This window comes from Staurois parvus, unplaced genomic scaffold (genome assembly GCF_062004578.1).
Source record: "Staurois parvus isolate SC_StPar_1 unplaced genomic scaffold, SC_StPar_1.0 ptg000813l, whole genome shotgun sequence".
NCBI lineage: Eukaryota > Metazoa > Chordata > Amphibia > Anura > Ranidae > Staurois > Staurois parvus.
Genome location: NW_028318609.1, coordinates 3,336,238 through 3,362,397, shown reverse-complemented (window position 1 = coordinate 3,362,397; position 26,160 = coordinate 3,336,238). Strand labels below are relative to the sequence as shown.

At 40.1% G+C, this 26,160-nt stretch overlaps 1 protein-coding gene across 5 annotated transcripts in view; it reads right to left on the bottom strand.

The window, feature by feature from the left end:
- The window catches only part of UNK (unk zinc finger), an 86,616-nt gene that overhangs the window by 2,627 nt on the left and 57,829 nt on the right, over nucleotides 1-26,160 (bottom strand). For 3 of the 5 annotated variants that reach the window (XM_089654901.1, XM_089654903.1, XM_089654902.1), the window contains 5 exons: nucleotides 23,788-23,889; nucleotides 17,535-17,723; nucleotides 17,192-17,373; nucleotides 16,501-16,758; nucleotides 5,031-7,618 (listed from right to left, as the gene is read on the bottom strand). In XM_089654901.1, the coding sequence (XP_089511027.1) occupies nucleotides 7,460-7,618; nucleotides 16,501-16,758; nucleotides 17,192-17,373; nucleotides 17,535-17,723; nucleotides 23,788-23,889 (890 nt within the window). In that variant the 3' untranslated portion in view covers nucleotides 5,031-7,459. Of the gene's footprint in view, nucleotides 1-5,030; nucleotides 7,619-16,500; nucleotides 16,759-17,191; nucleotides 17,374-17,534; nucleotides 17,724-23,787; nucleotides 23,890-26,160 lie in introns of those variants that run through there. The other 2 variants (XR_016306553.1, XM_089654904.1) reach the window with 2 other exon arrangements.

The window sequence follows — 26,160 nt, the reverse complement described above, 5'->3', positions numbered from 1 at the left end:
AGGAGGACATTGGGTGCCTGCATGTCATCCTTGTTTGCCCCTCTCTGTCAGCACTGACATTAGTTAAGTGATGGTGAGAAACTCATACATTTGTACTGACTAGTATGCCAGTGTATTTGCTTTGGAAGAATAAATCACCTCTAACATTGGGTGTACGTGTGTGGATGTTGCTGTGTTACGTAAAAATATTAGTTTAGGTTTTTTATGTTTTAGAATGGGGTGCCTCGAGATTGTCCATAATTGTAAAGGTAGCCGTGACTGAAAAAAAAAGTTGAGAAACACTGGGATAGATGAATCACCCAGCTCTAGTGAGGAGTACACCCCCATGAGTCCGAAACTGATAATCTGCAGTAAGCCATTTTAATTTGTTGTTATTCTTTTACATGAAGACAGTCAATTATCACAGATATGAGATGCTTGCTATTGGGGCTGTCTGCTCTACTCTACTGGTATATCTTTGTTATTTTTACACTTTATTTGTAATTTTGTGTAAAAAGTATTCCAGTAAGATGTTGAGGGTTAAAATAGAATGGAAACTGTAACCTTTTCTATACTTTAGGCTTATGTGGCTGTGTTCCATTTGTTAGATACCAACAGATCGATATGGACCAGACACCATGTGTGGTGCATACGTTACAACTTGTAGTCCACATGGTGCTGTGCAGAATGAGGCAAGTGTTAAGAGAATCCTTGATAAAGCAAGATCAATAGCGAACCTCTTCCACAAGTCTTCCATTACAACACAAAAGATATTGGAGCAGCATGGCCTTACTCTTTTAAATGACAGCCCCACATGCTGATCAAGTACATTCAACATGATCGCAAGACTCCTCAAACTGAAAGAGCCTGTCTGCTAAATCACAAACAACATGGGATGGGACAGCAAAAGGTCACATCATTGCATGACCTACTGCTGCCTTTTGCGAAATATACTAAAACCCTCCAGAGTGACACTATGTCCTTGCCCTCTTTGATCTACTCTGCCACCTTGAGGACTTTAAACAGAACCCTAGCTACCAAGACCTTGTCACAATTGCAGAGAAAATGAAAGGGAATGTAAACCAGCATTTTCCTTCATTCTTCAATCCAACTGATGAAATGTTCTCGCCACTTGCAGCATCTACTTGTTTTGTCAACCCTACTAACATAAATATGACTGTTACACTAATAGATTAATGTGTGCAAAACCATAAATCAAATACACATTAAAATTATACATATAAACATAAACAAAAAAGAAAAGAAATGTCCAAACAAATGTGAATCAAAATGTGAGTCCACCTTATATAGTAAAGTCCATCTAAACCAAATGAATCTTTGTGGATGAAAGACACAAAATGATCCAACACCAATAACTCCAAGGAGCCACTGAGGTCATCCCACCACCAAGGATAAGTGCGCTTGCTGAATAATTTAGAAGCTCTAACCAGAGAAGTCAAAAAAGTATATGTGTATCATGGACTCCACAAAAACCTCCTTCTGCTTTAAGCCTCATAGATGGACCAACCAGACAGGAAGGGATCCAACAGTGGGTTATTCTGATCTATCTATTTCCATGTATGCTCAAAAGGAAAGAAATAAGCTCCACATGGAGTAAACCTTAATTAAAAGCCACTTTAATAAAAGAAGTATTGCACTAACCAGCCACTTTATTAGGTATACCTGTTCAATTGCTTGGTAACACAAATTGCTAATCGGGCAATCACATGGCAGCAGCTCAATGCATTTAGGTATATAGATGTGGTGAAGACAACTTGCTGAAGTTCAAACCGAGTGTCAGAATGGGGAAGAAAAGGAATTTAATTGACTTTGAAAAGTGGCATGGTTGTTGGTGCCAAACGGGCTGGTCTGAGTATTTTAAAAACTGTTGATCTACTGGGATTTTCACACACAACCATCTCTAGGGTTTACAGAGAATGGTCTGAAAAAGAGAAAATATCCAGTGTGCGACAGTTGTGTGGAAAAAAATGCCTTGTTGATGTCAGAGCAGAAGGGACACTTGCCCACTTACAAAGAAATGAAGGGTCTACAATTTTATCATAGGTTTATGTTAAATGATAGAGACAGAATATCAATCAAAAATCCAGAAAAAAACACGATACCAATGTTATAAATTGAGTTGCAGTTCAGTGAGCAAAATAAGTATTTGATCCCCTACCAACCAACAATTATTCTGGCTCCCACAGACTGACTATGTGCTCATGTGGTATACAGATTAGTCCTGTCAATTTAAGAAGGTGCCCCTAACGACAACTTGTTATATGTATAAAAGACACCTGTCCACAGAATCTCTTTTTTCCATTCAAACGTCACCACCATGGGCAGAACCAAAGAGCTGAGAAAGGACATCAGGGACAATATTGTAGACCTGCACAAGGTTGGAATGGGCTATAAGACCATCAGCAAGAAGCTTGGTGAGAAGGAGAAAACTGCTGGAGCGATTCTGGAAGAAATACAAAATAACCATCAATCGCCCTCGGTCTGCAGCTCCATGCAGGATTTCGCTTCATGGGGTAAGCATGATCATGAGAAAAGTGAGGGATCAGCCCAGAACTACACAGAAGCCTGTGAATGCTCTCAGGCAGACAGTTGGGACCAAACAAACCATTGGTAACACAATACACCGCCATGGATTGAAATTCTGCAGAACCTGCAAGGTCTCCCTTCTCATGAAGGCACAAGTACTGGCCTGTCTGAAGTTTGCCAATGAACATCTAAATGATTTAGAGAAGGATTGGGAGAAAGCGCTGTGGTCAGCTGAGACTAAAATCAAGCTCTATGGCATTAACTCGACTCGCCGTGTTTGGAGGAAGAAAAATGTTGACTATGACCCTAAGAACACCATCTCAACAGTCAAGCACAGAGGTGGAAACATTATGCTTTGAGGCTATTTCTCTGTTAAAGGTACAGGCCGACTTTGCCGCATTGAGGGGCCAATGGACAGGGCCATGTATTGTAAAATCTTGGATGAGAACCTTCTTCAATCAGCCAGAACACTGAAGATGGGTCGTGAATGGGTCTTCCAGCATGGCAATGACCCAAAACATACCGCCAAGACAACAAAGGAGTGGCTCGAGAAGAAGCCTAGCCAGTCTCCAGACCTTAATCCTATAGAAAAGTTATGGAGGGAGCTGAAACTTCGAGATGCCAAGCGACTGCCAAGAAACCTTAAGGATTTAGAGATGTCTGTGAAGAAAAGTAGACCAAAATCCCTCCCAAGATATGTGCAAACCTGGTAACCAACATTAAGAAACATCTTACCTCTCTGCTTGCCAACAAGGGTACTCCAAAAAGTACTAAGTCGTGTTTTACATGGGATCATATACTTACTTTACTCACTGAACTGCAACTCAATTTATAACTGTCAAGGTCCTACCTTTTCCCAGAGACTGTGCGGCTTCATCTACTGGCATCCATCTTGGGTTTCTGCAGAGCATGGTGGGAGTCTTTTATGCCTTCAGGTCTCTGAGGTCCATCCCCCAGAGGGGTGTGGCTGAGTACATATAAGCCTGTGATCCGCACATGCTCTTTGCACTTGTGTCTTTGTGTTGCTACAGCTCTGTGTATACTCTCGTGACTCTTCTGGTATCTGACTCGGCTTGTGACTAGACCATTCTCTGTGTTTTCCTTTGATCTGACCTTCCGTTGCTGAACCCGGCCCGTGACCTGTGATTCTCTGTCTACTGTTCTGTACCGTTTTTGTCCCGTTGTCGACCCGGCCTGCCTGACTACGCTATTGTCATTCTTACCAGCTACACGCCATTGGCGGCGGCCATTACCGCAGCCGGGGTGTCTCGGGGGCCGCGACCTGGTTCTTGGCTGCGTCAAGTCCATCCCCACCATCAGGGGCCCTGGTGAAGAGCAGCCTGGGACTTAGACTCCGCGCCCTGAGGGACTTCGGTCTGTTGGTGGTGGTTGTCGTCAATCAGTGCGTTACCCTGCCACTAGGCCTACCTGTCCGTTCCACAGCACTGCGCTGACAATAACATTGGTATCATGTTTTTTCTGGATTTTTGGTTGATATTCTGTCTCTATCACTTAAAATACACCTATGATAAAAATTATAGACCCTTAATTTCTTTGTAAGTGGGAAAACTTACAAAATCTGCAAAGGATCAAAATTATTTTCCCCTCTGTATAGAAACAAGTTCTGATGCTTCCTGATGCGCGGTGACGTCAGCACGTAGCTCCGCCCTACACATTTTGTCACAGGTAACGTCTTTTGCAGCTCGAAGCACCATTTTGCGCCATTGCTCAAATAGGTACCAAAGACGGAGTTGAGCCTCATTCTCATGTGAAACCACAACCAAGCCTCGATCTGGATTGTTCCACAACTACCGTAAGTTTCAAACCCATATAAGGCCAAGCCTCACTCTCAGATGTAAATGTATGGAAGCACATCACTATGCCACGTAAGCAAAACCCTATCTAGGAAGCCAACTGGAACTCAAGCAGGAGCCAAGCCCATTTCGTAATGGACAGCAGCCTTCCCTAGAGCAACTGGTGTATGATGTAGTACTCCTGTTAAAGATTTAAAAATGACAGGAGTTCTAACACTTCCCCACTTTATGCAAAACAAAAAAAATGCTTGCTAAATATATACACTTTCTTTTGATTTATTAGTTTATGTTAACCAATTTGATCACCAGTTGCATGGATTAGCGGGTAATTAGTAGTGTATCTGATTAACTCTTTTTTCATATTTAAGAATTCTATAGGTGATTAAAATATTTGTTTTTGTGGTGTGTATGTGTATATGATTTAGGTTATCCTATACTCAACAACAACAAAAAATTGGGAAGGGTTTTTCCCAATGAATACTGCAAATAACTACTGTGGTTCCTCCCAGTTCCACAACCACTACGAGCTTTCAGTTTAAAAGCTCGAGGAAGATTCAATGGACTGCGAGCATGCTGATCAGGAGAACCTATTTTTTAAATGCAGAACATTATATTTTGAAGTTCTGATGTTGTACACAAAAGACTACAAAAGACTATTACTAACATAAATAGTAGAAAAAAATGCTACTCTTGTTCAGAACAGATTCAGAACAGTTTATTTTTGACATTTCCAAAAAAGGCTAATTCGTTTCACATATAGATTTATTTAATATATAAAAAAGGAGACTTCACATGTGAAGATTTTGATACAACCCTTTTCTGACCATGCCCAACTAGGCAAACTCAGTATAAAAAAAAAAAAAAAAAAGACAAAAAGGAGCTAGTTTTGGAGACAGAAGAGGCTGGACATTGCTAAAGGACATCAGGAACAATGAGAACATACTTCAGTAAAAAGCATACAAAAAAAAACTCACTGAACTGTCATTTTCTGAATTCAGGAACATCAAACACCTGTAAAACACTGTTGGCAATTTATAATTAGAACTAAACTTCTGAAAGCTTACTTTTGGTTCTGCTACATCAGTCGGCAAACTGGGGGACATTTTATAAACATTGAGTTAGGAAACCAATGAATATGGAAATCCTTTCAGAAATTCATTGGTGCCAATTTTGTAGTTGAGGTAAACCTGTTGCCAGACTATGGACATATAAATGTTTACACATTCTGGACAGTAAATGTGCTTTAAAACAGGTTTACATTGAATTCTATAGCTGCATGCACTGTGGAGTAATTTATTCTCATAATACACAACAAAGGCACAGACATGACAACTCATCTCTCCCTGTTTCCTCTTTGCATCCTGCCATCCCTTTAATGTAAACAAACAGCAGGTGTTGTAAACACTACAACCTGACTTCAGAGTCTCTGCTGTAAACTTTGAGGATAAATTTCAACACAGTGCCTGCAGCTACAGAGGTCAGTGAGGGCTAATTTTAAAGCTTATTTACTGCTAGTTAACAATATGTATAAAGTGTAATGTCTATAGCCCAGCCACAAGTTTACTTTAAGTCCAATTTGTATTCTAAATTGATTTTAGACTAATGTCATAAATGCTCCAAGCCAGTGTTCCCAAACTAGTAAAGATAACGAAAGTGAAATATCATACTGTTAAATTTTATAGGGAAAGAAATGTCATTTGTTTATGGAAACCTCTTCCAACTTCATTTAAGTGAAGAATGGTTTTAACTTGTCACCTACACATGAGTGTACCGCCATATAGACTTCCACTTTTGTAATACCACAGTCTGCATATTTGGGTTAATGTATAAAATTGGTGAAAAAGTGAAGGTTTGGCCTAATGCAAACACTTGTGCTGGTCTTTGAACACATATCTGAAAAACAGCTGGAAACTGAACACAAGGGAAAATACTTACACTTCTCTGTTTTAACACATTAGCACCGCTGTTGCATACACACTATCATTACCTATGTGTGCAGTACTTAACTAACAAATCCAACTGAAAGAGTAACAGCTCTTAAATGATATTGAGATGGATCTGAACATTATTGGAACATAAATAACATCTTCTGAAACAGACAATTCAAACACCTGCAGAACGACAAGGTTTAAAAGAACTTGTTGGTTTCTATAGTATGTAAAGAGCTTTGATATAAGGAACTAAGGACACACATCTTTTGTCAGTATCCTTTGTTAATTGATGGACTTACCCATGTAGGCTGAAATACTTAAATTGTGGGCATTGTTTGCAACTTTAGGCCTCGTTTTAAAGCTTACTCATAACCATGACTATTTTTTTAAATGTCAACACTGAAGAGAGACGTAATTGTTCTATTAATTGATTGTAAGAATTTAGGCCGTTAATGCGAAAGAAAAATCCTTTTCGGACACGCAATACTGAAGCGATTACTTGCATGAATGTGAATAATCTAATTGGTTTTATAGAATAACTTTATCTAAGTGCGACAAGAAAACTTGATCTCTAACCCTATGTTAGAACGCTTCTATTCCTGATATCATATGACACACAAAGAATTCTTCAGGCATTCTAAAGAGGGGGGAGCTTAAGCAGAACCCTGTTGTGTTCAAGACTGCTTTACTCAAGGCTGGTCCCAGGTAGGTGTTATCTTCTGCCACCATTCGGTTTACAAGGAATCATCTCTCAGCAAATGTCTTTGTTAGATTTCATGGAAGTGTTGTGTTTCTTAATCAGCACGTCACAATGATGGCCAGCTTCAGACTCACCTCTGAAATTTTTGGAGAGTTTATCAAGATGCGGCTTGTAGGTGGGAAAACAGACATTATTTGGTCCCAATAAAATATATCACCATAGAAGAAATCTCTTGCATTTTATTATGCCAAGATATGTCATCTGGGCAGTAATCCTTAATAGGATGTTCTAGAAATGATAGAATACCGAGTCTCTCAGAGGAAGAAAAACTCTGAGGCTTTGTGGCAAGTTCCAAAGGAATGACATTTTGTTTTCTTTGTTTAAAAGTGCTCAGCTTCACTAGGATTCCATTGTATGAATATATATTGATTTATAGCAGTTTATATAAAAAGGAGTTTTGAGGAGCCTGGGAGTCAGGCTTGCAGAGGTCATGGCTGCAGAACGGGTGTTATATTAAGCTGACAGTTAGGGCAGTCTCCATCTTCAGCAGCACATACTTCACAAAGCACGCCATGTTGGCACTGTAGCATTGCTCTATTCTGGTCCTGACACTTGTGACATTTTACTGATTGGAGCTGGTAAACTGCCTGCAAGGAAACACCAAAAGACTGTGAGAGAAAGATTTGGTCATAACAATAGCAAAATACCATTTATACCCAAAGCATAAAGGAAAGGCAAATGCCAAAAAATATACTATATGGTCATATGTGTATAAATAAACCTAGCCAGCACACCAATATGAGCTTGTTGGATATCCAATTTCACAAATTAAAGCAGACCCTGCATCTAAACAGCAGGTCTCCTTGTTCTGTGAGGGCCCTCTACCCTATAATTTACTGCACAAGAAAGGTAAAAAAAAATATAAATATCTGTGAGGGGGAAAGAACCAATTACTAAACTTCCCTTACCCAAGGCAAGGGAGACATCAACATCTTTCCAGTGGGATCTCACAGAATGCCCAGTAGCTCATGAGAAGACTGCGCTGTAGCATGATCTAGTGTACTTGGCATTCCGTAGGATCTGCAGTATGGAAGGCAGGGATAAAGTTTTATGACTTTTTCCCCCAAAGGTGTTTTTTTTTTTACAATGTTTGTTCAACAGATCAAGATGGGGTATGGAGAGGCCAAATTAAGATGGAGTATGAAGCTGACCACACACACACACACACACACACACACACACACACACACTGCGACTGCTAATCAGCATTGAAAATCATCCAAGAGGTGTTCCATAAGGTTGAGGTCAGGGGTCTGCACAGCCCACTTGTGTTCCTCCACAGAATAGGCTTTAAGCAATGTCTTTATGTACCTGACATTGTCATGCTGGAAGTGAAAGGGACCATCCCCAAACTCTTGCCACAAGTTTGGAATTGCACAATTGTCTAAAAAGAACAGTATTCTGTACTGGAAATGCCTAACTCAATAATTTGGAAGGATGTCCACATACTTTTGACCACACTATTAATATTCTCCCCTCAGTATTGCTGTGAAACATTTTAGTGGTTCATGCACTTGGCTCTGGGTCTACAACATCTAACTGCAGAGAAAGGAAAGCAAATGCAATTGTGTTTTGTACAAGAGGTAGAAAAGAAAGGCAAATGTATTAGCCCTCATTTAATGATTTAAATTTCTGTCTGCTTATTCTGAAGAACGTCATATAAGGAAAAGGCTAAACAGACCTGACTAGTCTTGGCTGGTAAAAGATTCAAGCCCTTTCTCTGAGATTCATAGGGTTGCACGTATAGGGAGAAAGCATATACACAGCAACAAAAATAATTATTTGATCCCCTGCAGATTTTGTAAGTTTGCCCACTTACAAAGAAATTAAGGGTCTATAATTTTTATCATAGGCATATTTTAAATGATAGAGACAGAATATCAATCAAAAATACAGAAAAAACACATTATACCAATGTTATAAATTGAGTTGCAGTTCAATGAGTAAAATAAGTATTTGATTCCCTACCAACCAACAATAATTCTGGCTCCCACAGACTGGCTATTTGCTCATGTGGTACACAGATTAGTTCTGTCAAGTTAAGAAGGTGCTCCTAATGACAACCCATTATGTGTATAAAAGACACCTGTCCACAGAATCTCTTTCTTCCATTCTAACCTCACCAATATAGGCAAGACCAAACAGCTGTCAAAGGATATCAGGGACAAGATTGTAGACCTGCACAAGCCTGGAATAGGTTACAAGACCATCAGTAAGAAGCTTGGTGAGAAGGAGACAACTGTTGGAGCCATTATTCGCAAATGGAAGAAATACAAAATAACCATCAATAGCCCTCGGTCTGGAGCTTTATGCAAGATTTTGCCTTATGGGGTAAGGATGATCATGAGAAAAGTGAGGGATCAGCCCAGAACTACACAGGAGGAGCTTTTGAATGATCTCAAGGCAGTTGGGACCAGGCACCAAACAAACCATTGGTAACACAATACGCCACATGAATTCATATTCTGTAGTGCCTGCAAGGTCCCCCTCCTCAAGCAGGTGTGTGCAGGCCCATCTGTGTTTGCCAATGAACATCTAAATGATTCAGAGAAGGATTGAGAGAAAGTGCTGTGGTCAGATGAGACCAAAATTGAGCTCTTTGGCATTAACTCGACTCGTCGTGTTTGGAGGAAGAAAAATGCTGACTATGACCCTAAGAACACCACCTCTATGGTCAAGCATGGAGGTAGAAACATTATGCTTTGGGGCTGTTTCTTTGCTAAAGGTACAGGCCGCCTTTACCACATTGAGGGGCCAATGGTTGGGCTCATGTATTGTAAAATCTTGGATGAGAACCTTCTTCCCTCAACCAGAACACTGAAGATGGGTCGTGGATGGGTCTTCTAGCATGACAATGACTCAAAACATACCACCAAGGCAACAAAGTAGTGGCTCAAGAAGAAGTGCATTAAGGTCATTGAGTGGCCTAGCCAGTCTCCAGACCTCAATCCTATAGAAAATTTATGGATGGAGCTGAAACTTCGAGTTGCCAAGTGACAGCCAAGAAACCTTCAGGATTTAGAGAAGATCTGTAGAGTGGACCAAAATCCCTTTTGAGATGTGTGCAAACCTGGTAACCAACTATAACTAACGTCTTACCTCTGTGCTTGCCAACAAGGGTTTCTCCACCAAGTAACAAGTCATGTTTTGTTTGGGGATCAAAGACTTATTTTACTCACTGAACTGCAACTCCATTTATAACATTTGTTTCATGTATTGTTTCTGGATTTTGAATTGATATTCTGTCCCTATCATTTAAAATACCACTATGATAAAAATGATAGACCCCTCATTTCTTTGTAAGTAGGCTTACAAAATCTGCAGGGAATCAAATAATTATTTTCCCCTCTGTAGGAGAATGGGCAAGAAAGCCCTACAATCCATAGGTGAATTAGCTGACTGTGCAGTATGGACACATCAAAGATTACCAGATACTTGTAAACAACCACCTCCAGGAACACTCTGTGTAGCAGGTAAAACGAAACTTTTACTGTAGAAATATACAAGGCAGAACACAAGGACTTGGATTATAGGGAGACTACAATGTCTTTCATTAAGCACATATTTAAATCTGAACTCGAGGCAGATCTAAAAGACACAAATGAGTGCAGCTCCTTACATATTTTTAAAAAAAGCTAGAGTAAGTATCTGATTTTAAAATGGTAGTAGCCTCTTACAATCCACTATATAGCCAAGCTCAAAATAGGAGTGAGAGGGCCAGGATAGGGAGTCAATAAGGTGTGCTGTATGCAAATATGTTGACAAGGATCAGATAGCAGGAGAGAGCAGATTGGGTACAGGGATGATCTCATCAGACTGGTTATGCTCTTTTAACTGTCCACTCAGAGGGCTGGGGATAAGCAGATTGGGTACAGGGATGATCTCTTTAGACTTATGATGCTCTTTAATTTGTTATAGTGCTAATCACAACTTATATGAAAAAAAGATATATTATAAATAATATTGACAAAATAAATATTACTGAAAAATAAAGTCCCACTCCAAAGTAAGGGAAAAAATGATAAGTGAAAACCGTGAAAAAAATCCTTAGAAACTCAGAAAGTCCTTTTTTCAAAGAAATATGCTTCCATCAAAAATTAGTGCTCAAACATTATATACTGCACTCACCAGATCTTGGTGAAAAAAACGCCTTTTAGGTATTTATGGGATCCTAGACCTTTATAATATGCCTCCAGATCTCCACTCCACCAAAGGAAAGCTTTCTTCCAATCTCCAAGACCACCAGACTCCACCGGCGTGCTGTGTTCCTGGGGGCCATCTTTTGTATGGGAGATTCTCTATGCTGTCATCTGCTGCTGACTGTGGGATCTCTGGACTATTCTGGAGTTGAGACGATTGTGGATTCATCTTATGCAATTAAAATGCTGGTTTTTATCTTAAAAAATGTGAGTGGCCTGGTACTTGATTATTGATATAACCAGGTGTTGCAGTATTACGCTATGTCGTTTTGTTTTTCCCTACATTATACTGAGTATTTCTGGAAAGTGGAGTCTGGTGGTCTTGGAGATTGGAGGAAAGCTTTCCTTTGGTGGAGTGGAGATCTGGAGGCATATTATAAGGGTCTAGGATCCCATAAATACCTAAAAGGTGTTTTTTTCACCAAAATCTGGTGAGTGCAGTATATACTGTTTGAGCACTAATTTTTGATGGAAGCACATTTCTTTGGAAAAAAAAGGACTTTCTGAGTTTCTAAGGATTTTTTTCAACTTTTTCACTAATCATTTACTTTGGAGTGGGACTTTATTTTTTAGTAATATTTATTTTGTCAATATTATTTATAATATATTTTTTTTCATACAAGTTGTGATTTAGCACCATAACAAATTATTTTGCGCTGTTTGTGTTGTTTAGATTTTATTGGTGTAGGTTTACACTGATGTACAGCAGCATTTAATTTATTTTAGTTTTAATTTTGGCGCTGGTGATTTATGTTAATTTATGATGCTCTTTAACGATCCACTCAGAGGGCTGGGGATGAGCAGATTGGGTACAGGGATGATCTCATCGGACTGCTGATGCTCTTTTACTGACCAGTCAGAAGGCTGGGGATGAGAGAGGACACCATGTATTCCTTAACTGTAAGTGATGTCATCCACCTAGATGTGTTGCGTGATGGGGCTGGGTAACGTGCACACGATCAGAAAATCGCACAAAAAATACAGCTTTCAAAGTGATTGTATGATAATCTGATGGTTAGTACACAGCTTTAGTCCAAAATTATTTGAAGGGACAAGCACGAAAATGTTTTTTCTCGTACGATACCAGATCATACGATTTTAGTTTAATCAGTACAGTTTTCGTCTGAAAATATAGTAAAATGATACAAATACATCACTTCTCTTTCTGTTGTAGAAGAATTTTTGTAACTTTAGTTACGTCTTCACTTTTGATATGAGATTAGCATGCAAAAAAAAAAGACAATCATTCGTCCAATATTCTCAATATTCTAGTGTGTACATTTAAGTCTCAGGACTCAGAAATAGAAATCTTTTGTCAGGTAATCCCTTATATGTATTATATGTATTTTGTCTGTGCATTTAGCTGTTTGCCTGGAGTTCAACTTTAATATATTACTGTATTTTTTACCTTCACATAATTCTTGCTGTAACTTTCACTTTTTTAACAAAGCTGTAGTTATTTCCATAGCTTTATAAGACATAAAAAATGTGCAGATTCTGTCTGTATTGACTAAAACACTCAGCTTCCCTAAATAATATCTGCAGAGATAAAATTAGTTAAACCTGACAGGTAGACTGCAATGACCAGGGAGAAAAAAGTAAAGCACAACTTTTGTGCAACACTACTAAGAAGAGCCTGCATATGCAATAACCAAATATAGCAACTATCATGTACATATAAAAATGCAAAGTTTGAACAGAAATAAGAGTTTGAAAACTAACGCATTCATAAATTAATATGATTTCCACTGAGTCATTAAATAAAGTTAAAAAGATAATACATAAAAAAATGAAAGGCAGAACCTGTAGATACAGTAAATATTCTAATAAATCCTTGGTTTGTTCAAAGTACATTTAAAACTGTTTTAGAGATCCACATAAAATGTATATGTGTTTTAGCCAATTTAAGGCTGGACACATTCACCCCTTCCTGTCCAGGCCAATTTTCAGCTTTCAGTGCTGCTACATTTTGAGTGATTACTCATGCAATATTGTACCTATATGAATTTTTTTTTTCATTTTTCTGACAGAGCTTTCTGTTGTATTTAACCGCTGGGTTTTCTATTTTTTGCTATATAAAAAAAATGCTAAAAAGTTTGAAAAAATAAACTTTTTTTTGCTTAGATTTTGTTATAAAAGTTTGCAAATAAATAATCTTTCTTCATAAACTTAGGCCAAAAATGTATTCTAATACATTTTTTTGGTAAAAATAACCCAAAACAGTGTATTTTATGTATGTGTGCAAGTTATAGAGTCTACAAGCTATGAGATATATATCTGAAAGTTGATCAGTTGAGACCCTAAAATGCTGGTATGAGGTATGGCAGTGATCAGTGATCAGGACGTTGGCATGAGGTATGGCAGTGATCAGGATGCTGGTATGGTGGTGATCAGGATGCTGGTATGGGGTATGGCAGTGATCAGGACGCTAGTATGGGGTATAGCAGTGATCCGGATGCTGGTATGGCGGTGATCAGGACAGTGGTAAGGGGTATGGCGGTGATCAGGACAGTGGTAAGGGGTATGGCGGTGATCAGGATGCTGGTATTGGGTATTACAGTGATCAGGATGCTGGTATGGGGTATGGAGGTGACCAGGACACTGGCATAGTGCATGGCAGTGATCAGGACACTGGAATGACATATGGGGTGATCAGAACGCTGGTATGGGGTATGACGGTGATCGGGACAGGTGACAGGGGCTGGCTGCATTTTTTATTTACAATTCACAGGGGCAGTGATCAGAGACACTGGGGCAGTCATCTGGGATAATGGGGTGGCTTGCACTGCAGTTTGTGTGTGTACATGCCGCTTGACTGGCTGCTGTACACTCACAGGCTGCTGCATTGGTTCTCTCTGCTCTCTGAGAGCACTTACTTTCAGTTTCTATTGTTTACTATGTGATAGGGTAAAACAATCACATGGTAAAACACCATGTGACCACCTGGATAGAGCGGTAATGTGATCCGCTGTGCCCAGGTGACATACAGATCACTGGGCTCCCGGGTGCACGCACTGTGAGCGGAACAGGAGCCGCTGATGCAGGCTGACGTCAAGGTACGTTAGTTTGCATTGGCACTGCTTCCTGTCCGCCGTCTATAGGCAATGGGAGGACGGGAAGCGGTTAAAGAGACATGGTCTTCTTGCCCATGCAGCAAAAGGTATCTCCCCAACCATCATATAGCTGCTTTTCCAGCACTCCCTTGTTCCTCCACAGCCAGCCACACTATCCAGTACTTCTGTGTATGGAGGAGCATGCAACCAAGAAGTGTCAGATGGCAGTGGTGCTCATAACTCCTAAAGGTGAAACCTTTTCTTCTAGTTTTAGATGGTCTTGCAAAAAAGCACACATTCATTAACCTGTTCCTTCTAGTCATTAGTCTTCAGTCACATTGGTCTGCTCACTGGTGAGGACAGAGATGAAGGCAAACAAGTCTTTCTAGAACTTTTTACCTTTAAATGACAGCACATAATACATGCCAGTTGAAGACAGTAGATTGAACCTAACACTCACAAAACACAAATACACACTGGCTGGACCATGGGTCAAGTCTTACAGTGGAGCTAAAGGTAATTACTTTCTGTGTTTGTAAGTTCAGAAATTCTAATTAATCCTAAGCAGTCCTAAGGGACATTTTCCCTTCAATCCTCCTGAAAAATAGCAGGGTACTTCCTGGTATGTCAGTGTGCCTAGGAAACCAGGAGTCCAAAGCCTCATAGCTGTGTACCTGCAGTGTGAGATCTACGGCACTGCTGGCTCTGTCTGCTAGTCTCCTAAGATTTAGACTGAGATTTGGTGGTGTCATAGTGTGCTGCTGTTTACTGTTCTCTTTAATAGAAGCTCTGCCTCTACCACAATGATTACCACCATACAAGGAAACCTCCTTAATAGAAGCTCTGACATGGGGAAGCAGAGCCCTGCTTCTACTGAGATGATCACCATCATACAAGGAAGCAGTTCAGAACAGTACATGTTAAGTCAGCTGCAGGGAGACCACAGGCAATACTGGTAACTAGTCTTTTGGCCTCTACCCACTTTTTTTGGGGAACAGCTTCCACAGTTCAGTTCCATCGGGCCGGCCTCTGTAAGCCGAGATGCACATGCACAGCTCAGTTTACATGCTAGGTACTGCTGCGAACAAGCAGGTAGGTGTATTTTATTGCAGATGTCTCTTCTGCAATAAAAAAAACCCTGGCTGCTCGCAGTGAACTTTAGTTCCGCTTTCAGACAGTTTTAGGATTTTTGTACTTTTAGTAATACATTATTAGTTTACATCTTATAAATCAGTATACATGCACTCACATCAGTTAACATACAAATGGATGTGGTTCCTTCCGTACAATAGAGGTAAAAGGGAGAGAGAAGCATGAGGTCTTTAAAGAGACCCTGTCACCAGACCTCACATTTTGTATCAGAGCACATAAAAGTTGAACACAGCAGTGGCTGACTGTAATATGTGCAGAGAGGAGGAGGTTTCGCTGCTGGCAGAATTTAGTGCTCTGCTGTATGTGAACTCCTATCAGCTCCTCTGCTTTGTTACCAGATAAATGAGGGGATGTTTAGTGAGCCTCAAATATATTAGGGGAATACTACTAAGCATCAGTTGAATGACTTCTGTGTCTGCCTGGAGTTGCTGATGTCACATCAAACATGGCATCGCCTAGCAGCAGTTTCCGGCCTGGTCAGTATGGTAGTATCATCAATTACAGAGAGATTAGCTACACAAACTAAGTAATTTGCCATATAATCTTATGGAATGATTGTTCCTGCTATTAATAATATGGAGACAGGGTCTCTAACAATGTGTATTTTACTTTTAAGTCACCCTGTAGCCACATAAAAGGAAACTGGTGCTTGAAACCATACTAATTACCTGCCCTGTTATGGTTGCCTTCACTGTTTTGTAGAGATACAGCTGGCTGTAGAATCTTCTGCAATGCACTCTTCTGAATTTGTTGAATGCCTGGTCCACCTCTGAACATTCATTCTCTGGCCCCTACTTCTCTATAGGACACAGCAGTGTGTAATGGCCAGCAAACAGAACAACAGTGGAGGACCAAGCAGCTGACACACACAGAAGTGGATTCTTCAGCCAGCAGCATCTCTTCAAAACGGAAGAGCAGTGCCACATGCACCAATTCTTTACATTTCTTTTAGATGGTGACAGGCTTGTATTAATGCCTGTATAAGCTTGTTGAGTGAATGACATATCATACATTTATAAATGATCAAACATTTTCCCTTTCATGCACCCACTCCTTCATGCTGACCTTTTCAACTCTTTCCAAGCTGGCATGTAGCTGCTTCTGAATGTTATATAACGTGGATAAAGGGAGATTTTCTAATTCAGAAACAGAGCTAAGTAATTTAGAATCTTGTGTTCCAGGAATTCTTTCCAGCTCCTCCTGCAGTTTCTTCACTTGCAGCTCCAGGGCATCTCTCTGCTCCCGCGCAAGTTCACATTCCATGCTAGCTGCTGTCGCCCGCTCGTTAGCTTCTTCTGCCTCTTTCTTCCAGGCATCACAGGCCTGATGAGAGAGAGATAACTGAACCAATACAAAGGACAGAAGTTTGCATTCTAATTATAAATGACTTAAAGCTGAACTCCAGGCAGGTTTTGAAAAAGCTATTTGTGAACATGTTTCCAGGTAAGTAGTGAGATAAACTCAAATGTGTGTTGCTCCTATTTCATTGTAGTCATGGGTCTTGGACTTTGCTAAAATAGAGTCTACAGAGAGATCCAGGACTAACTGTGTTTGGATTGATGACAAGACTGAACAAACGCATATGTATTTTACCAGAGCTTTTCACTGTCACCTGGAATTTAGTTTTATAGAAAATGCAAAAAAAAAAGGGAAAACAGTTTTCTACATAGTACTTTCTTTTAATTACTTTTAAAGTACCCCAGAGTATTCAAAGTATAAAGGCTAAAATCAAATGCCAGTGTACATCACTGTTTACCTGTTTAGCTTGTTTCCAAGAGTCCTCCCATTGTTTGATAGTGTTACTGGCCTCTTCCAGCTCCTGACGTAATCTAACAAGCTCGGCCCCACCTGCTCCAGAGGGGAATGCAGGTGACGTCCCAGGAGAATAGCTGCCCGACACAAAATGTTCCCATATACTATTATTCATGCCGTTTAAGCCTATACATATAAAAACGAAACAAGGAAAACAAGGTAAACCTTAACCAAGAGCTAACTAAAATGAGTTACTAAAAACAAGTTACTAAAGACAAAATTCACAGGAATAACCCTACTAAAGCTGGATCTGTCCCCCTGCATCCATTTGCTGCACAGTCACTTACCTAGTGAACCATGAGTGGCTGATGTACTGAGAAAGGTGTTTTCTGATTGGCTGTGTGCTCCAGGGGTCTGGTGCATAAAGTGTGAGGAGATGCTGACAGGTGGAGATGGAGATGTGGAATGGAAGGATGCTGAGCTGCCTAAGGATCCAGGGATGTTTACAGGTGCAGAACTCTGCATTAGGCTGCCACCTGTAATTAGAAAGAACAAATTAACACATTACAAAGAAACAATCAGACATTTCAGATGGAATCTGGAAGCTCTGTACTCATTTCAAAGTATTGCTGGCCATCCATCAACAGACTTGTTTCTTCAGCTTTAAGGCTAAGCCGATTCCTCCATTCGATATTCAAAACTCTGGGACATAAAGCTTTAGTTTTGAAAATCAAACATTGAAGGGGGGTAATTATATTAGACATTTGAGTCCTTTTGGGTTTTCGAAACTAAAGTGTTACCTCCTAGAGCAGTGGTTCTCAACCTGTGGGTCGCAACCCCTTTGGGGGTCGAATGACCCTTTCACAGGGGTCGCCTAAGACCATCGGGAAAACACACATTTCCGATGTGTAAAGAGCAGCTACTGTGTAGAAAGCAGCTACTGTGTTGAAAGCAGCTACTGTGTTGAAAGCAGCTACTGTGTTGAAAGCAGCAGTATTGGAGGTAAAACGACACTTCATGAATTATAATTACTGGGTAAATAATTTTATGGTTGGGGGTCACCACAACATGAGGAACTGTATTAAAGGGTCGCGGCATTAGGAAGGTTGAGAACCACTAGAGGTTTGAATATCGATTTTGACTTGAATTGTTGTATTAAGAATAGCTAAACGGGTTGTGTTAGCGATGCCTGTGCTTGATTTTATTTATTAATAATTTTATATTTACGTATTGTATGTATTTTATTAAATTAATGTTCTTATGGTATTTGGTTTTAATGAATAGGTTTATGTTAGACCTGTTGCTTGCAGTACCCAGAAGTGAAAACTGATGTCCATCTAAATTTGCCCATTAGGTATACATCATTTATAGTTGGTTAGGGGGCCTCAGTTGCTTTTCATTTATTATGTTGATTCCATGGTCAGAACGGGATGCATGATGACGCACGTCCGGTTATTGGTGATTGACGCACTTCCGCTTCCCGGAAAATACTGAAGCACTTCCGGTTCCCGTAAGCTACTGACTTTAGGCATTACTATGGAGATGGTTTAAGTAGCATATAAGGGCTCGGGTGAGTCAACTCCTCATCTACTAAGGAAGCCCTATTGGAGGGTGCAACGAGTCTAGAGAGGAGGCGGAGCTGAGCCTGTGACATCACACTGCCGCCATGTTGATCCCAGAGTGGTGAGCACGTTGATGACTGGTTTTAACAAAAGAGCATTTTATTTATTTTATTGTAAGTGTATTTTGAATGCTGGGGATTTAATAAATGTTTAAATGGAGAGCACTATGTTTTGGTTTTTCTGTTACATGGGCTCTATATCAATTGATGTTTGAGTGCAAGTAACAGAGAAAGGCGGTAGTATCCTGAAGGGGAAGAGAGGAGTCTGAACCAGAGAAATTGAGCAACTGAGAGATCCAGATGAGTGTTTAAGTATATATGAGGTAAGCTGGTTTTTCACCCGTCGGTGGAGGTGCACTTATCACTGGATGAAGAAGTGAAGATATTTCTTTTTCACCAAATATCCCACCAGGGTTTCTTTGGACTTTCTCTTTATTGTTGACTTTATATTTTGGTTTTATTTTTTTAAACACACAATTTGGATTTGATGTTGATACTTTATGTTTATATACATTGTATTATGTGGAGTTAGTAGGTTGCTCTGCACTGAAATTGTATAAACACTAGAATACAGTTGAGAGTGTTGTCCCACTATAACAGGGAAGGACCTTCATGGTAGGATCATCAGGTATTATTTTAATGGAATCAGCAGATTTAAAAAATTACTTTTGAAATTACAATAACAAAACTTCAGATTTTAATAATTAGGAATACATTCACTTTAGAAGAAAAGGCATCATAATAACTCAGTTAATGTTGCTCCCCCTTTGATCTCTTCTGCATACATCTTGTAATAAGTCACTTTGTGAATACTGTTTTTCCTACTTTTTTAGTTTTTCTATGTGCTCATGTGACTGCAAAGCTCCGGTGTTTCTGGCACAGTGGAGGGTCATACAATGGTAGTGAATATCAGGGAACTTGTGCGATCATCCTGCCAGCATTCACAGCTCCCCAGGTTGCCAAGTATTGTCAGCTGAAAGAGGAGTTCCTGCCCACCAGCCACAGAAAGTGAGCCGGCGTACCACAGGTTGGTTTTCAAAGGACCACACAGAAAAATTGAAAAAGAAAGTATTCAAAAGCAATGTATTACAAATACATACAGGATGAGAAAAGCTAAGGAGCAGCAACATTTAACTGGTGAGTTATTGTGATGCCTTTGCTTCTAATTTTAACTTTTTTTTTTCAGACTTTTACATTTTACATGCCTCTATTTTTTAAGCTATATTTGTAGAGTAATCACTTAGTAAAATCTCAGTCTGCAACCACTTTGCCTCCTTTTTTCTTTTTTTTTTTTTTTAACAGGTATAGGTTTATTGTATAATGCACATATAGATACAAGTATGACTATCGACATGATACAAAAACAAAGTAGCATAAACATATGTCCAGTAAAAGTCGGCAAAAAAAAAAAAAAGGGTATCAAGGCACCGTACAGACATGCTAGGTACTACAAAGAACCACGGAAGGATGGTAACACAATTTACTAGTGCAGAATCACCCCTGCAGTCACCACCACACCAGCATTGTCCTGCAAACACCCATCCACACAGTATACCATACGCATACCTCTCATTGTGGCAAATCTAATAAAGAAAGGGGGGGGGGGGGTGACTGTATGGAGAAAAGTAGTACCATGTGAAAGTTAGTACAAGACTGTTAGATTAAGCTTCCCTAATTAGCCATCTCATCGTCAGTTATTCTATATGCATCAATCAAGGCCGACCATATTTTGTCAAAGTTTTGGGGGCAATTTCTACTGTCGCAGGTCATTTTATACAACGGTAGGACCGCGTTTACCACAGACTTCCAACCCTCTACCGTAGGAGGGGCAGTTTGTTTCCATTACAAAAGAATTTCCCTTCTGGCATAATAAAGTACAAAGAACAGACACAGTTTAACCGCTTGCCAGAGGATTTACCCCCTTCCTGACTAGGCCATTTTTTGCATTACGGCACTGCGTTATTTTAACTGACAATTGCACGGTCATGCAACACTGCACCCAAAAAAAAAAGACCAACAATTTTGAGAAAAAAAAACAATATTTTTGACTTTTTACTATTAAACATGTCCAGTAAAAAATTGTAATAATCACATTTTGTGATAAATTTAGGCCAAAATGTATTTTGCTAAAAAAAAATCCCAATACGTGTAAATTAATCGGTTTACTTGAAAGTTATAGTGTTTACAAATACTGGGATTTTTTTAATTTTTCTTATTTTTACTAGTAATGGCGGCGATCAGCGACTTATAGCGGGACTGCAGCCGGCAATCTGACACTGGGGGGGAACTGACTTGGTGGCACTGATATCTCCAGTGACACCAATACAGCGATCAGTGCTAATAAAAAGCACTGACACTGTACTAATGGCACTGGGCAGGAAGGAGTTAACATCTGGGGCGATCAAAAGGATAACTGTGTGCTGTTTTGGTGTGTGTGTGTGTCAGTATAAGCACACTGCTTTGCATGGCTCTGCTAAACAGTACAGTGTGCAGGAGCTTAACAATACAGTTCTCTCCCTCCGTCAGTAATGTTCCTGGATCACCGGGTGGTGGTGAGTAATCACTGGCTGGAACCCGGGGATTGACAGCTGAGGTCGCGAATAGCGGCGCGGGTAGAGCTCACGCGTGCCCCCTACCCGGACATGCAAAATCACATATATATATATACGTGATTTTGCGCACCAGTGCTGCCCTGTAGCAGCATTACTGCTATAGAGCGAACAGGAAGCGGTTAAAATATCTGTCAGGCTCTATATCATCCATGCTGCCTAGAAGCACAAATTTCACATCAAGCCTCAATGGACAATTAGACAAGATCTGCAGTGCATCCAGGACTGTCTCCCAGTAGGAGCTAATGGGTGGGCATTACCACACCATAGGAATAAAGGTACCAGGAGAAGAGTGACAGCGGGTGCAGTGAGGGCTAAGCGAGGGGTAGATAACTGCCTCTGTGGGGTATAATAAACCCTATGTAAGAACTTTAGCCGTATAAGTCTATCCCTAGCAGAAATCATGTTAGTTACATAGGGACCTAAGCAATCCCCCCAGTCATCAGCAGTAAGGTCAGGAATGTTATATGCTTTCTCTCTGAGCATTTCTGTGGAGTATTATTTCCTTATGCAAGTGGACCAAGAGGAGTATCTATCCATTTCACATACTTGGTTACATCCCTTAAAGGGACAAGTGCACATGACCTTATGTTTGCAGGTCAATAAGTGAAGTGAGCTGCTACTGGTGGTGGTGGTGTGGCACAGAATGTAAAAACACGGAAGAATTTGAAGTATTAGGAATAGACATCAAAGGTCACTCTCATGCAGATTTTTCTTTTCCTCTTTATTTTTATTGCATTCTAATTTGTGTTTAGACATTTTCTGGACTTGGGTTGGACTTTTAAAAATGGTCTAGTAAATGTGGCGCAGCGCTGAATTGTTTTATATTAATTTTGCCAGATGGAATGCATTTTTTTTCAATAAGTTGTCCAACTTATAGACATACTTTGGGAGAAGGGCGAATTAAGGTATTGCAAAGCAGGAAAGCCCAGTATATGCAATGCACTTATACTGTATAGCCTCTCCATGCACCTATTTAATAACACACTGTACACAACAACACCTATTTTCAAACGTTACCACATGTTGACAGCAGTATCTACTTCAATTTATTCTAATTAAGCTTAGCTTCATACTAGTGCTGCTGCATCATCACGTGTTTTTCAATGTGTTTTGTAGCGTGTCTTTAATGGCTTTTTATGCTTTCTGCATTTTTTTTTGTAGGAGTAGGAGACTGGATTTTAAACAGAAAATGGTGCCAAAAATGCACTAAAAATGTATGTACATGTGCTGAAATCCAGGCTAAACAAATGTTTTCTAAATACTGGAACCATGTATATTCTTACTTAAATTTTGATGTCCTTTGTGTATTTCTTCCAGATCTGTGCAGCAATCCAGTAAGAAAAAGCTCCTGTGCTGTGTGTCTGTGCAGGAACGTCTTGTAATAAAGACTAATCACTGCTGCTCTCTCTCCTCTTGCAAAGTGGCTGGTCTCGATGTATAATTTTTTTTGCAGGCAGCCTGTAATGGGAGGACCTGCTGGATCCCAGCCACAACACAGTATAAGTACACCACAGTGATGATGTCACTACCACATTTAAAAGGTAATATCTTGGTTTCCAAAGACTTTTGGTGTACATAAAGTGGGTTTAAAGAAGAAATACAGCCAAAGCATGTTTGGCTGTACTTCTCCTGTGGATCACAGGCGTGCAGTTCATTCTGCACTCCTGTGACTGTTTTCAGCTGTCACGCAGCCAGTCCAGGCTGAGGAAAAATCCCAGCTGTAAAGTCAGGATCCACCCAGATGTCTGGAGCAGCACCTGGACCAGCCTCTCAGCAAGCAGCTGAGAGCCTGCGCCAGCCGTTCCCGCCCCCTCCACAGCCCAGTGCTCCAGTGAGCACTGGGGGTGGGGGTCAGAGCAGATTGCTCTCACCCTTAGAGCTGGTGGGGGGCACATGCAGGATCAATGCTGCATCCACCTAGATAAGTATGATTTAAAAAAAACAAAACAAAGCAAAACAAAACATACTTCTGTTTTTAAATCTTTTGTGACTATTAAAAATATATTCAAATTAACATTTTTGTGCCCAGAGTTCAACTTTAAAGTATATTCACCGCCAAAACTTTCACAGAGATCGATGGCTATCATTCCCCAGTCTTAAATTAGGATGTTTTAATGTAGTCTCTGTTGGAAAGTTTTCTAATCAAATTCCTGTCTTGGGAGCAACCATAATCACTGGTACAGGAAGAGAGGGAAATCTGCCGCATTGGAGACAAAGACAACAATAAAGAAAAAGTACTGTATAACCTCTATCCAAAACGAAAAAAAAAAAAAGTAGGGTTTGACTAGAAAATACAAGCAGCTTACAATAAGTCAACATTGACGATAGTTACTGTGATATAAACATAAGGGAAACATGATCAATTACCTATCATTATACCGCCAGATGTGGCAACTGTGGTATTATCAAACGACTTCTCTAAAGCAGCAACACCAAAATCATTTAAATCAAGATCATCCAGGGCAGATTCTGAAAGAAAAAAAAATGCATGAGGAAAATTGTAGCCTGAAAAATAAAGATAGTGGTGTAAAATTGTGTAAGAGAACATTAACATCATTTGAGCTGGCCATACATAGCCAATTTTCGCCCAATTCCTAGTAAATCAACTACAAATCAAGCTGTAGTTGGCCCTGTTGGCACCAATTGTCAGACAAACAGGGACTATACTCTATCAGATTTGCGGCCTCTGGAATGATAGTGGTCACTCTGTTAGTTTTTCCTTCGAAACCTGGAAAATATATAACCGTCGTGGGGATCTTTCCCATTTCATAGTGTGCAGCAACAGCCCTGAAGAAGGGAGAGTCTTTCTTCCTGAAACACGTTCACTTGATGTACTTTGTCATTATTCTCAATAAATGCCTCTTAATCTACTAGCAAAAGTGCATTCTTTTGGACATCGGGCTTTCTTATTATTCCAAGTCTATCAGATGCAGTCACATTTCAGGTATTCAGATGGCCACAGGTGCTGCGATAGTCTGAATACAATAGTCGGTGGGGGAGATTCCTCCATCCATGCTCTTTAGCATGTATAGAGAAATCTATGCCTGTATAATGAAAAAATTAGGAGATAAAAACCTAGCGCATAAATATTTATTGAAAATATAATGGTGCAAGACTAATTGTAGAAGATAACTCTATAGCTTAAAGATAACTATTCTTTATTTCAAATCATTTAATTTAAGCTGGTACTTTGACCATAGAAGGTAAAGGAACAGGTACAACCTACAAGAAGTCCAAAAAGCATGCTTTATTAAACTTCCCCTCTTTCCCCCAATGCCCCCATTTATTGCCCGAGACCCCTAAAATATCTGTAACCTTTGACTTTGTGAGAAAGTGGCAACTTATATAGGGCTATACATTCCCCATTCTAGGGGATTTGACCTCGGGATTGGTCACTCAGGCACTGGCAGCTGGATTTTGGGAGACAATGGTTCACATATTTCCCCACATATATCAGGTCATTTCTAGTATTTGGTAAAGTTATGCAGCAAGACGAAAAGTACAAGATTCTAAATGTGCCTATGAAGCAAACCTGTCTGTTATTCTGCAGACCAGGGCTCTCCAAACTTTCTAAGCAAATGGCCAGTTTACTGTCCATCAGGCTTTAGGGGGGCCGGACTGTGGCCAGTGGGAGTAGAAAATGCCCCAGCATCAGTGGGCATAAACAATGCCCCATCATTGGTTTTAATTAGAGGAATAAGGCCCCATTGTAGGTATCAGTGGGAAGAATAGAGCCATCAATGGTGTTAGTGGGAGGAATGGTGTCCCATCATTGGTGTCAGTCGGTCAAATAGTGCCCCAAGGGCCAGATAAAGGCTAGCAAAGGGCCACATCTGGCCCCTGGGCCACAGTTTAGAGACCACTGCTATAGATGACTGGACAGGCTTACTCCTTTCCTTTTTCCCTACTCCTCCTTTTCCTTACATCAGCTATTCTGGCCAAAAAAGCACCAGATATGTGGCCAGAAGCAGTAGCTCCCATCCTCTCCTATCTAGTCTGGAACAATTATGGAATAGGGCAACAGTGCATTTAACTAGTGCATAAAAACAATGGAGGAGTGGACAGAATCATCAAATGTGTGTATTTTGTGGCATTTCCCTGACAAATATGGAATACATTGTACTTTAAACTATCTCACCATTGGCAGCCTTGCATGTAGGTTTCCCAAAAGCATATTGACATTTTGGATTCAAGGCTGAAAATACTTGATCCACTGTTATAACTATTAACCAGAACAATTCTTTCACAAAATGGTCATTTAGAAAATAGTGTGCAAAATGTTTCATAAGCTTAAAAGTGTTTTTATTTCCAGTGAGAAAAAGTAAAGCCTCCATACTTGCCCCACATTGCTGGTCCACAGCGTGTCCTTCTTCAAACCCCAACCAACCAGCTGCAACGTTAGCTCTGCCAAGCAGCTACAGTGCTACTAGTGCTTAGAAATGGTGCTCAGCTTTCTTCCAATGCCACTGCCTGCCATTAGAAAGTCAGAGGCTTTCATACTGGGCTGACTCTCACAAACACAATCTAGGTGGAGTGATGGCCATATCTAGGGGTATTGGAAATTCCTGGAATGAAGGCACTTGATTACAGGAGCATATAACAGATCCATGGTTACATAGGAACACTGGAGCAGGTAATATGGTCAGAATAGACAAACAGAAGACTAGTGCATTGCCAGCTAGGGGTAATTGGCTAGGATTGGCCAAGTTGTTAAAAGTACAGATGGACCTGTGAAGCAGC